General features: G+C 52.0%; 1 protein-coding gene across 1 annotated transcript in view; it reads right to left on the bottom strand.

The window, feature by feature from the left end:
• Positions 1-13,621, bottom strand: part of WLS (Wnt ligand secretion mediator) — a 130,488-nt gene extending 116,867 nt beyond the window's left edge. The window contains exon 1 of the mRNA XM_001364526.4: positions 12,574-13,621. Coding sequence (XP_001364563.1) covers positions 12,574-12,679 — 106 coding nt within the window. The 5' untranslated portion in view covers positions 12,680-13,621. The remainder of the gene's footprint in view (positions 1-12,573) is intronic.
• Between the last annotated feature and the right edge of the window lie 285 nt (positions 13,622-13,906).

Here is a 13,906-nt window from a genome sequence, read left to right as displayed (position 1 = left end):
GGAGCTGCACACTAACCCGCACTCAGTAAATCCCTTCCCTCCTAAGAGCATCGATTTTGAGCAGGGAAGGAATCTTGGAAGCCATGAGTCCAACCTCCCTCATTTTAAAGAAAAGGAAACCGAGGCAGGGGAGTCACAAAGCTACTGAGCATCTGAGATGGGATCTGAATCCAAGCCTGGTGTTCCACAATTGGGCCGAGCCGAGACTCTGTCTGGGCTTTAGTCCCTCGGCTGCCCAGTGATGGAGGCAGACCAGACGGACACCCTTCCAGTCTGCCGTCTGTCCCGTGACCCATCCCAGGAGGCCATCGGATTTGGAGTCAGAGCTGCCAAGACCTCCCTGGGCCCCCTGGGTGACCGTGGCCAAGCCCAGCATGCCCTCTCTGGGCTGGTTTCCCCTTTGAGCTTGGGGCCCTCCTCCTGGGGAGCTTCCAGCTCTGCCTCCATCAATGAGCTCCCATAAAGCGCCTTCTGCAGACGAGGCACGGGGAGGGCAGACACTCAGGCTGGCGATCAGAAATCCTGAGCCGGGGCTCCATCCCAGGGCAGCTGAGCCAACGACGCCTGGAACCCAGACGTCTGCCTGCCGCGCAAAGATGGCGCTCTGACCTCCCACCTCAATGCCACTCAAGGCATGAAGGACAAAGGACTGAAGTCAAGTGCGCGCCCGCCTGAGGAAGAGCTAAACAGACTGGCGTGATTCAGTGAGAAATGAGGCAAAGAGGATGAGAATGACGGGAAAACTCAGCCGCTGCAGAGAGCCTCAAGTTCGAATCCCGTCTTACTCTCTGTGGGACCCTGGATGGGTCACTTAACTTCTGTCTGCCTCCATCAATCAATCGAACATGTATTCATCACCTGCTGGTGCCCAGCACTGTGCCAAGCAGTTTCCCCTTTTGTCAAATGGAGAGAATCACAGTCCTGAGGATCAAACCCGACACCCTACGATGCTGTATACAATGCGAGCTCTCTTTAAACCCTGACCTTGTCTTAGAATCTATACTAAGCATGAGTTTCAAGGCAGAACATTTGCTGTCTGATCCTGCCTTTGTCTATATAGGTGTAGACACCGAAATATCAATATAGATACACACAAACACAGAAACGTTTCCGACTAAATTAAAGTGTCTCAACTAAACCCCCCTCCTACAGGAAGCCTTCCAGACCCCTCTTAATGCCAGCACTTTCCCTCTGTTCATTATTTCCCATTTTTCTTCTCTAGAGCTTTCTTCATATATATCTGCTGGCATGTCACCTCCCCCATGAGTCTAGAAGCTCCTTTGTATTCCCAGCCGTTCGCCCAGGACAGGCACTTAATTATTGTGGACAGATTCTCTTTTTCCCTTTTTCTTTTCTTAAACTCTTCCCTTCTGCGTAGAGTTAATACTGTACATTGGCTCTAAGGCAGAAGAGCCGTCAGGGCTAGGCAATGGGGGTGACTTGCCCAGGGTCACCCAGCTGGGGTCAGATTGGAACTCAGGACCTCCCATCTCTAGGCCTGGCTCTCTATCCACTGAGCCACCCCACTGCCCTAATGTGGACTGATTCTTGATGAACTGGGCCTCAAATAAGGAGCTTATGTGAAATAGAGCCCTAAATCACTCAGGCCTCAGTTTCTTCCTCGGTAAAAAGAGGCTGTTGGATGAGCTGATCTCAGAGAGCCTTTTCTCCTGTCAAAGACTAGGAAACCAAAAGGAGGAAACCAAAGGCCAGCTGTCTGCATCCAGGAGAGGCAACATGGCGCTGTGGCTAGAGAGCTGCCCCTGCACATGGGAAGGCAGGCCTGGCTTTTGATTGCTCCTCAGGTCCTCCCAAGCTCGGTGGCTCAAGGAAGAGCATGGGCAGGGAAACTGCTCCTTCCCCAAGACCCACATGTCGGATATAATTATGGACCCCAAAACTTGGCTGTAAAACTGGCCAAATGAAGACCCTGAACTCAGAGCTCGGTCCTGAGGATCGAAGGAGATGGATGACACACGCAAAGCACTTCATGGACGTTAAAGGGGGATCTAAGAGTCAGCTATTGCCATGACTATTGCTGGGGTTATTATTATAGGGACCCTCACCCGGGAGACCTCCAGAAACCGTTCCCTAAAAACCTGGGCTCAGCCTCACCGAGAAGGGGGACGAGGGCTCTCTCGGTCCTCAAACTCAGTCTCAGTCCAACTTCTGAAAACTTCCAAGTCAAATGTGGCCTCCATTCCTTTCTCGGAGACTTTAATGGGAACAAAAGAAATATGAAGAAAATGTCTTTGAAAAATGGAAATCTGGCCCCACATGGAAGGGGGGCCCATCCTCCCTGAAGCCCAGAGGCCAAGGCAGAGCTCGGGTCCGATGCAAGGCCCGTTTCCTGTCCTCAACGACTCATGTTATCATCCTTCCATTTTTTTCATCAGAAAAATCCAAGCTCAATTTTTTCTTCCTCAGAGCCTTGTGGGAAAAAAACCAAACCAAAACAGTGGAGTTTTTAAAGCCATTCTGAAGGCCACCTTAGGCATTTCTCAGAAAGGAGACAAGGAAGGGTAGAGTTGGCCTGAGTTCAAGTCCAGCCTCAGACCCATGCCAGCTGGATGACCCTGTGCCAGATGCTTCCCCTTGGACGCCCCAGGAAACCTAATAAGACTACAAGTTACAGAGCAAGCTCTCATCCTGAGTTCCTCAGACCAATGAAATCACAGGGCCAATCAATTATTGTTTAAATACCACAAAAGGGAAAATGGCAAAGTCTGAGGTAGCCACGCAATGCTCTCTCCTTTGGGGGGGGGGCTGCCCCAGCTTCAAAAGAAAACAATTTATGGGCTTCTGGGATCCCCCTGGATTCCCAAACTGGGCAGAAGCCACAGAAACACCTGCCAGAGAAGGCATGCTGGGGGAAGACACCCCTCAATGAGGGACAGCAGCAGCGTTATTTCTCCTCTTTGAATTCCGTGTATTTGAAATTCGCCCCCACACAGGATAAAAGAGAATCTTAAGGGGCTTGGCTGAGGGTCTCCCATACACTGATAGGCAGATAGATATAGGACAAGAAGGTGGCTGTGGAGAACTGACAGAACGTGATGGAGAACACACTGAATCGGGACTCAGCGGTTCTGAGTTCATGGTCCAGCGGTCATCTGGGCAAATTACTTCATCTTTCTGGGGCTTGGAGAGGATCCTCAAGAGGTTACTAAGGGAGGAAGCTTGAGGGGGTCCACGATGGACAAGATTTGGCCATTTCCTTCTCCAGCTCATTTTACAGATGAAGAAACTGAGGCAAACAGGGTTGAGTGACTTGCCCAGGGTCACACAGCTAGTCAGTATCTGTGGCCAGATTTGAACTTGGCTCTGACTCCAGGCTTGGTGTTCTATACAATATGCCACCTACCTACCCAAAGCAGGGGATGCAGTGGTCTTTAAAAGCAAAATGGCAATGAAGAGCCCCAGGTCCAGGAGCTCCATCTGTGCAAGCCAGGGACACATTTGCAGAATGGTGGGGCTCCTTCCCTGGAGGTGTTTATGAATATCAAAATCTTGGGGAAAGTTTGTGCAAAAGTGTACAAATCATGGTGAAATTAGAATCCAGAACTATTTGGAAGAGTCTGATATACTAAGTTGAACGATAATTCCATTTCTGACCCCAACCCCACCCCCCAAAAAAATTCTGGTTGGGATGGGGATGCAGATCCTAAATTTAGGGTCCTTTAAATACCCATTGGGACATATAGGACTCTGTTCTCCAGCCACACCGGAGACTCAGAACTTATGCCAAAAGGCACTAAGTGTGCGCAGTGCTGAGAGTACTGGACAGACTGGGAGTCTGGAGACCTGGTTTCAAGTCCTGACAGCTCTCTTCAAGGAATTAATTTCTTGCCACAAACTTCCCTTGTCTCTTGCTCTCATTTGATCTCTACAACCACCCTAAAAATGCCATCATCTAGCTTAAGTTTATAGATCAGAAGACTGAGGCTCTGTTTAATGAATAACTTGTTCCTGAGTAAGTATCTGAAACGAGATTTAAACTCCTATCTGCCCAGCTGAAATCCTTGTTCTCCCTCCATCCACTGGGCTTGAGGCAGTCCAAGGGTCTTCCATCTTTGTGTGGGTATCCGTTGGTACTCTATATAACCAAAGGAGATGCTTCTGTAAAGGATTTAGTCCAGTTCCTGATATATAGTAGATATATAATAGATAACAAATCTTCGGACTCTTCTCCTTCCCACTGCACACAGTAGGTGCTTAATAGTTGTCTGTTGTTCTCAAACTTCTCTGAACCTCAGAAGCTCCATCTATAAAATAGAATTCTAACAAATCAGCTTGGCCCAGGCAAAGTGTTCCGAAAGGGCCTCATGTAGTGCCAGGAAGAGCATGACCCCAATACCTCCAAGGACCTCATGGCTCTGCCACCTTATTCTCAGAGATTTGGGGTAAGGATGGCACTTAACTGCCCTGGGATATGGAATTGGACTGATCGACTTCTGAACTGCCCTTTAGCATCTAAATCAATGATCCTGTGAAACTCCCTTCCCTCTAGATAGGTGGGAGAATACCACTGCTAGGTCTGTATCCCAAAGAGATTTTTTTTAAAAGGAGGGGAGAAAAGATATTGTTCAAAAATATTCATAGTAGCAAAGAATTGGAAATTGAGGGGATGTCTATCAGCTGGCCAACGGTTGACCAAATTACGGCACATGATTATAATGGAATACTCTTGTTCCCCAAGAATGATGAGCAGGTTGATTTCAGAAAAAAACATGGGAAGACTTCTATGAACTGATGCAAAGTGAAGGGAGCAGAACCAGGAGAACACTGTATACGGTAAGAGAAATATTGTACCATGACTGACAATGAAGGGCTTGGCTCTTCTCAGCAATACAATGATCCAAGACAATTTCAAAGGACTTAAGATGAAAAATACCATCCGTCCTCTAGAGAAAGAGTTGATGAGGTCTGAATGCGGATCAAAGTATATCATTTTCCACTTTATTTTTTCAATGTGTCTTCTTCCACAATATGGCCAATACAGAAATTATTTTACATGATATCACTTGTATACTTTATATCATTATTTACCATCTCAGGGAGGGGAAAGAAGAAAGAAAGAAGGAAAGAATTTGAAATTCAAAATTTTAGAAAACTAATTTTTGTTGTTGGTTTTTAAACCCTTACCTTCCAACTTGGAATCAATACTATATAGTGATCTGAGGCCAGATTTGAACCTAGGACCTCCCCCTCTTTAGGCCTCTAGATTCTCAAACCACTGAGCCACCTAAGTGCCCCTAGAAAACGAATGTTTGAAATTGTTTTTTATATGTAATAGAAAAAAATAAAATATTGAAAGACAAATAAATATTATATGTGTATATCTATATATGCATAGAGAGAGATTAAAATATATATGTATATCTATATATGTAGAGAGAGATTAAAAAGATAAATAAATAAAATCTCTATTCCTGGGGACTATTGGAATGAAGAAGAGAAAGAAATGGAATATAGTTAGAAAGTAAAGGTAAGGGGACACATAGGTGGCTCAGTGAATCCAGAGCCAGGCCTGGAGATGGGAAATCAGGAGATTAGCCAGCCTCATCTCCTTGCTGTGTGACCTTGGGAAAGTCACTTAACCCCACTGTCTATCCCTTCCCAATAACTGATACCTGATATCAATTCTAAGGCAGAAGGTAAGGGTTTTAAGGGAGAAAAGTTAGAAAGGAAGGAAGAGAGAAAGAGGAAAGGAGGGAGGGAAAGGGAGAGAGAGAATACATAAAAGGTGATATAAAAACAGGAGTCATCCACACATTCTTTTTTAAACCCTTAATTTCCATCTTGGAACCAATAGATTCTTGGTAAGGGCTAGGCAATGGGGGTTAAGGGAATTGCTCAGGGTTACACAGCTAGGAACTCTCAGAGGTCTAATTTGAACCCAGCACTTTCCATCTTTAGGCCTGGCTCTCAATCCACTGAGCCACATAGCTGCCTCTATTTTTTTTAAATGAAGTGGTTGATCCAGATAGTTCGTCAGGTCTCTTTTCATTCTAAAAGTCAGTAATTGTGTGACTTCTAGAAACCTGTGGTCCCATTTCTCTTTTTTATAAGGGAAGAATCTGAGGCCCAGAAGTCTGTTACCAACAGTAGTTGGCTGTGGGACTTTGTGCTCAGGTTACACTTGTCCGTGGCAGCCCCAGAGTCCTCCCCTTTTCACGCTTCCTCTTACCCAGCTGCCAATTTCATTAATTAAACAGCTGACTTTTAATGGCACTTTCCCAAGCATTTTCACATACAGGCTCTCATTTGATCTTCCCCATCATCCTCCAGAGAGCAGAGCAGGCAGGAAATGCATTCAGACTAGGAAGCCTCCGAGCCCTTGCTCGAGGTGGCTGAACCGGTGAGACACCCGAATGCTCCCCTCATCCGAGGGTCCTTCAAGCCTGTGTGGGTCCTGGGCCCCCGTGGCAGCCTGGTGACGCCGAGAGAATAGCAGGTTCCCTGACGGTGCAGGCGTCCCGATTCCCTGCTTATCCAGCCTCGGCCTCCTCTACTCCTCACGCACGGGGCGTCTCCAAAGTCTAAGTGCAGATTGAAACTCCAATGGCTTAAGAAATGCATGTTCACGACTGGACGGGGCCATACACTGTGTGTGGGACGTCTCCGTGTGTCGAGGCTTCTGTGGAGCAGCCAAAGTCCCGCCCAGAGCCTCAGAGTCTTTTCAGGACACGGAGGCTCAGAAATGGAGAGCGAGCGAGGTCTCCTCTCCCAGCATCTTCTCTGCCTCTGGCATGTCTCCTCCACATCATCTCTGCCCAGGAGCCACCACGGGGACACGAGGTTCGTGACGGAGACTCAGACGTGCCAACCCTCACTTTCTCCCACTCCTAACTGTGGGATGCCGACGTCTCAGGACCTCGATGACCACTCGGCAATGGGAAGCAGCGGGTCCATCTACCTTATCCAAGTGTTTTCAGTGTTAGTGAAGGTCTCTGCACCATGGCCATGGCCAAGCATAGGATCCCGTCTCAAGCAGAGGGTCCCGGGGCCAGTCAGATTTTGAGCTGGAAGAGACCTGAGAGGTCCATCTAGCCAGTCCTCCCATTGGTCCTCAAGAGGGAAAGGTACCCAACAAGCCAAGTATTCAATGTCTACTGGGGTAGGAACAGTGGCAACTCCGTGGTTCAGTGGGCCTGGAGTCAAGAAGATCTAAGTTCAAATCCAGCCTCAGATACTTACTAGTTGTGGGACCTAGCCCTGTTTGCCTCAGTTTCTCCATCTGTTAAATGAGCTAAAAAAAAAGAAAAGACAAGCCACTCCAGGATCTCTGCCAAGAAAACTCCAATGAGGTCATGAAGATTCAAACAAGTCCCGGGAATGTGAGGGCAAAGGAAACAAACGCTGCCCTCGAAGCCCCTAAATTCCAGTGGGGAAAACAAGTTAAGCAGCGCTAGAAAGGCAGGGGCAGTACTGGACTCTTCTTGTGGAGGGGGAGGCCTCGAGTTGTTGGCATGGGGGCAGGGACTGTCTTTTGTGTCCCTAGCACTTAGCTCGGGGCCTGGCACATAGTAGGTAATGAATCACTATTTACCAAGCTGAATTGAGAGCTCAACTCCAAGAGCCCCCAAAGCCAAGAAATTCATGTGTCGACATCAGAATTGTGGGAAGAAAGAAGATCCTTAACCGCTAAGACAAAGGGATACTATTCAATTGTTTTCTAGAAAAAGATGGACATGGATCAGAGAAAGAAAGTCACTCAGAAAACCCTGGGTTAGAGCGAGGAGGCACCCACGAGACTTGCTTAGGTCTAAGACAAATCGCCGAGCGAGCATCAAATTGCACAAGTGACCGTTCGTGCAAGACTCCCGGAAGGGACCAGGAAAGGACCTCGGATCCCCTCGTTCTGCGGGTGGGGGCCCAGAGGTCCAGAGAGATGAGCTGCCCTCGGGCTAGAGCTTGACATTATTTCATTGGATAATGAAATCAGAGGATGTTGATTTCTATTACACATGCTAATGTTATGACCGGGCTCATTTTACAGAAAAGGAAACAGAGTCTCAGAAGGGAAGAGACTTGCCCAGGGTCACCCAGAGAGAGGCAGGAAGGCTTCCAACTGCTAGAAGGTCCTTCAGATTCCCACTTCCAGCAGAGGCCAAAGGGCTGGGGCATAAGGCAGGTCCGGATTCCCATGTTCTGAGCGATTTGATTAGTATGTGTGTGCCCTGCAGCATTCCTAGGCTCGCTCGGGTAATTATAATCCCCACACCACCCCCAAGCCTGTCTAATTACAGCCCCCCTGTTGTGCCTGTGTGTCTCTCTCCCCTATCACGTACAGGAATCCCACAGACTTCAAAGAGAATTCGAGATGGTAGTGGGGGGAGCCGATGCCCACGGGAGGGAGGGACGAGCCTGGCAACTGCAGTTTTGTTTCTCTTCTCCCCCCCCCCCCCCCCCCACAGCCCTCTGTAATGCCTGCAAATGCTCAGACCCCAGAAGCACAGGCACAATTGTAAAGAGGTTCAAGATGGGAGGAGGCCACTTCACGATGATGCTCTCGGCTCCCTCCCAAGGTGGAAGGGACCATCCACAATCTCCCGAGGTTGCCAGGGAGCTGGGAAGCTCCTGGGGTATAGCAGCAGCCTTCTGAGGTGGTTGGCTATTATTCAAGGTTGGCAGATTATTCGAGGCTGGCTCCTCTGGGACTTCTGATTGGCCGGCTGGGCAGGGACCACCGGAGGGTCTTCACTGGACATTTAGTGGGACCCAAGCCCAAAGAAGCTGGGGCTCAGTTTCCCCAACAGCCTCTGGATCCCCAGGAGAGGCCGGCAGTGGAAACAATATTGGCTGTGAAGTCAAAGGGCTTGGGTTGGAACGCGCCCTGAGAATCTCTGTGAATTTGGGCAATTCTAATCAGAGCTTGCCTCAGCTGCAAGGGACCAGGGAGGCCATGTAGCCCAGACTCCTTATTTTATACCGAGGAGGCACTCAGGACTTGCCCAAGGTCACACGAGTAACAGGTCCAACCAGGGCCTACCACTTTTCCCACTTATAATGGGGTACAAAGGCAAAAGAATGAACCAGTGTCTGCCCTCAGCAAGCTCACACACAGCCTAAAGGAGGAAGGGAGGATGACAGATCCAGGAAAGGAAATACAAAATTGCTTCCTCAGTTTCAAGAGGGGAGGGGCCTTAGCTTGGGGAAGAATGAGGATGAGGATGGCGGATGAGCTGCATGAGGACCTTCCTCCATCAGAGGCGGTGGGCTGAGGGGAGAAATAGGACATGCCAATAGGTATCACAGGGAGGACTTGAACCAAGGTCCTTGGCCTCTACCACATTGGCCTTCTTTTCAGAATGGATGGTGAGAAGGGTTTATTGGGACTTCATTTGCTTAGGAAACTCCTCGTTGGGAAAACTCCATTTCCTAACGCAGGTTTTCTTCTTTGGGGTTACGTCAGGCACTGAGAGAGAACTTATAGGGACTTGGCCCGGGTTCCACAGCCAGGCAGCATTTGAAGCCAGGTCTTCCCTTGCTCTATGCCAGCTTTCTATGTGCTCTCATTCTGCCTCTATTGTATTTCAAAAGTGTCAGTGAAGGGGGAGAAAGAAGGCAAAGGGAACTGAGGTAAAAAACAATGGGGAAGCCCCCCAAGGGCAACTAGGTGGCTTAGTGGGTAGAGATTTAGGCCTAGAGATGGGAGGTTCTGGGTTCAAATCTGACCTCTGATACTTCCTAGCAGTGCAAGTCATTTCCTGAATTTCCTAGCCCCTGTAGTGATTCTAAGAGAAGGTAAGGAGGTTTTTGTTTTGTATAGAGAGGAGACCCCAGCCTCTGTACTGGGAAAGCCCTTGAAGACCACAGAAGCCTCGTAGTGAATTGGGGCCTCAGCTTCCTTCCCTACAAAAGGAGAGGGTTAGACTAGAGAAGCTCTGGGGTCCCTTGAAGCTCAGAAAGGGGTGCCTGCCTGCCCTCTGGTGCCTGAAAACTCCCCCCCACCCACCCACCCAGTGTGGCTGTCGTGGACGCTGGAGAAGGGAGTTCTTTCTCTCATTGATCGCACTGGCTGACCAGGGAGGTCATCTGTGGCAGTGGCCTTGGCATCAGGACTTGGGCTTGAGTTCAAAGCCTCCGATGTTCTCTCAAGGCGAGGCCCCTCCTCTAGGTCTCAGCCTCCTCCTCTAGAAAATGGAGGTAAGGGCTGCACCCACCTTAAAGATCCGAGATCGAGATCGGATGCCTAAAGGGCTCCCTCTTCTCTATGCATAAAGGTAACATTTCGCTGTTATCCATTTTTAGCAGCAGGGAGGCCAGCTTTCCCAAGTGCTGCCCAGGCCTGACCTCATGGGGCGGGCGCACACCAGGTCCTCCAAGTAGAGCAGACTACAGGAAATGTTCCAGATGAAAAAACCGCCTGGGAAAGGTGAAAAGGCTTGCTCAAGGCCCTCTGGAGCCCAGGGCTCTCCCGTTGCCAAGGCTAACACCCTTCTCCCTCTCTTGCTTTGCACAGCTCTCTCTCTCTGCCTGCTCCCTTGTTCTGCCCTTCCTTCATCCTGCTATGTGGCAGGGGGGCAAGCTCACCCTTCTCATCCCCACCCCCACCCCACAAACCTGCAACAGTTGATAATGGACTCCTTGAGGCGAGGAGCTCAGCTTTCTGCTTGAGCACACCCCCCCCCCCCAGGACCTCGGTATAATCCGTCCCCCTGCCTGTGCGGAAACCTCAAAGAGGATGAAGGTCAGACAGGGATAATAGGCCAATTTAATTCCAAGCGCACAAGGTGTAAGCAATTTTAATTACGGTCTGCCACTGAAATCACACAAAGATCGGGTGGCATCTCAGTGCAACTGCTCATCAAGGGAGACAAGAGGGCTGTAATTGTAACCGGAGCATAATCTCGGCTAGTGGCCTCCAAGAGGGAGGCAAGGAGGGAGAGAGAAGCTGCCAGCCGAGGTTCTGCTGCCTGGGAGAATGCAAGTCCGGGAAGGAAGCCTTGTCTGCGGCTGCAGCCTGCCTTGGGGTGGAGAGCACGGGCTGTGTCCAGAGGCACGGGCCAAGCTTTGGACAGCGCGACGTTCCGTCCTGTCCTCCCCCCACCCCACCCCTTCCTCCCCTCCTTTGTTCAAACAATTTGCTCGGTTGTAGATGCAGTTTGCAGGACCAGAGAGACTCCTAATTAGCCTGCACCCAAACCCAGTTCCCAGGGCACAGAGAGGCTTGTAGACCTGAATCCGGGAGGCAGCAGGATACAAGAGAGCACTGCCTCTAGAGTCGGAGGCTCTGGGTTCGAATCCCAGTCCTGCCTCTTAAGCTGCTGCCTGTGCTTTGGGGGCAGACAGATCCTCTCCCCGCCGCCCAGTGCCTCAGTTAGTATGTCTGCCAAAGGTCAGGAGTTGTAGTGGAGAGCCTTGGAGGTGCCTCTCAGCTTTAGAGCGAGGAGCCCAGGAATCTGGGAGTTTACAATCCTGCTCCCCCTCCTCTCCCCTCCCCCGCGCTTCCCTTCGGAGGAGGCGCCCGGAGCCCCGCAGCTGCCCAAACTTTCAGCAAACAAGCGGGAAGCAGCGCCCCACCCGGCCCCCGACCGCTGCCAATTTGGGGGAGGACTCGGGCCCCGAGATGCCCGCCGGCTGCTGAGGGCGCGCGAGGGGGGGCGCCCCCGGCCAGGGAGGGGGCGACCAGGCCCAGCCCAGCCCATTCTGCACCCGGAAGGAAGCCCGGACAGCTAGCCTGCTTTCGCTTCCAGGAGACCCAGCGCTGGGGCCGGAGGGGAGACGATCTCGCCGCGCAGCTGTCCCGGCTGGCCCCCGCGAGGCACCGGGCCAAGGCGAGGGACTGGGGCGGCGGGGGGGGCGCTGTCAGCGGCCCCAGGCCAGTCCAGAGCCCCAGTCCGGGCTCGGGGAGAGGGGAGCCAGGCTTACTTTTGCGGCTGGGAGGCAGGAAAGGCTTACTGGAATTCGGGGGTGGGGGTGAGCAAGTGCACCCTCTTTCGGCCGTCTCCGCCCCCCTCCGCCCTGCCCCTCGGCCCCCAGCTGTGACCTCCCCGGGGCCCGTCCGGCCCCCTGGTCGCGATCAGCCCCCTCCTCCCCTCTCGGGCCGGCTCAGGGCTGCTTCGCCCAGCGGGTTACGGCTCCCTGAGGGAGGTGGGGGGCGCGGGAAGGGGGTCCCCGCAGGGCGAGGGCCGGGAAGGGCCCGCCGAGAAAGCAGACAAGTTTGAGGCGAGCGCTTCCCCGGCCGAGCCCCGTCGCCATGCTTGGGATTCCGGGCGCCCCCCCTTCCCGGCTCTTTCTTTCAAGTAGATACTGAAACTAGGCCAAAACTTTTCTTCCCCTGCCTTTCTCTCCGGCGCCGGGCTGCGGTGTGCCCCTCGGAGCCCCACGGAGCCGGGCTTTCTTAGCCACAATGGGCAGCCTAATTAGATCATAGAAGCGAGCCACTGATACTGTAACAGGGAGCCAAAGGCGCGCCGAAGGGAGGAGGCGGCCGCCGCCACGGGGCCCGAGCCCGGCCACGGGCCACGGGCCACAGCCACGGGGCGGCCCCCGGGAGCCACGGAGCGCGGGGGAGAAGGGACGCGGGGGGAGGGAGGCCAGAAAAGTTTGCGCCTTTCTACTCACCGATCAAGCCCCCCACCAGGAAGGCGATGACTTGGAAAACGAGCAGAATCCCCCCGACGATGCACAGCTTCTTGGTGCTCATGTTCTCGATAATTGCCCCAGCCATGTTGCCGCCTCTCCCCCCAACCGGCGCCTGCCCGTTCCTTCGCTTGGCTGGCTCGGCTTCTCTGCGCCCCCTCCTCTGGGCGCTCCGGCCGCCCCCCGGCTCTTCGGCGGCTGCAAAACTTCAGGGGACTAAAGCGGCCACGGGATGGGGAGGGAGGGAGGGCGGACCGCGACACTGATTCAGCGCACGAGCCGGCTCCGGGTCGGGCTCCCGGGTGCCGAGAGCCGTGATTGTGCTCGCTCGCTCGCTCCCTCGCTAGCTCGCTCTGCCACGGGCTGTGGACGCTTTAAAGGAGCAGGCAAGTGGATCACATGACCCAGCCTGGCTCGCTCTCTCTCGTTCTCTCTCTCTCTCTCTCTCTCTCTCTCTCTCTCTCTCTCTCTCTCTCTCTCTCTCTCTCTCTCTCTCTCTCTCTCTCTCTCTCTCTCTCTCTCTCTTTCTCTTCTCTTAGTTCTTTGGGTTCTCTTCTCTCTGCCTCTTCCCTCTCCCTCTCACTTTACTTCTTTCCCATTATTTCTCTCTTCCAGGGCTCCTTGTCTCCTCTGTCCTTTTCCCTTCTTTTCTTCTCCCTGTCCTGTCCAGGCCCTAACTCTTCTCTCCCCCCCCTCCCCTCTCCTCTCTTTTCCCTCCACACTCTATCTTGCTCCATCTATCCACTCCACCTATCTTGCTCCCTCTCCCACTTCGCTTCCATTCTTTCCTTTCCCCTCTTTCCTTTTCCCCTCTTTCCTGTCTCTCTTTCCTTCTCTCACCCCTCCACACTGTTTGTCTATCCAACCTCTCCTTCCATCCTTTGGCCTCTCCCCATTACAGATCAGTGAAATCTTCCAGCATCACCCCTTGGGCAGTGGTGTTCCTTTCTGGTGACCCTGCCTTTCTCTTAGGGGGCCCTCAGTGTGCCCCCAGTCCATTTACTTCTTTGTATATGGACTATGGACTATCCTTTTATTCAGGGGAACATTCTGCCCCCTTCGGTCTCCCCATCCACCAGCCCAAGTTTAATTCCTCCAGTCTGAAGCAGAAATTCCCCATCGCAGGATGGAAGCCCTCCTCGCTGGCCTCCGGAGAGTCAGCTCGAGCCCCACCTCCTTTCCCTAGCCTCTCAGCTTCTCCCACAGACCTTGCCTTCCCCCCTGGCCAAATTACTTTGTATATACTTAAATATGTGCATGTTGTCTACCGCTGTAAAATGTAAACACCTGGAGGGCACAGACTACATTTGCTTTT

This window comes from Monodelphis domestica, chromosome 2, assembly GCF_027887165.1.
Source record: "Monodelphis domestica isolate mMonDom1 chromosome 2, mMonDom1.pri, whole genome shotgun sequence".
In the NCBI taxonomy this organism is placed as follows: domain Eukaryota; kingdom Metazoa; phylum Chordata; class Mammalia; order Didelphimorphia; family Didelphidae; genus Monodelphis; species Monodelphis domestica.
Note: the sequence above shows the minus strand (reverse complement) of the source record. Positions and strands in the feature narration are given on the sequence as shown.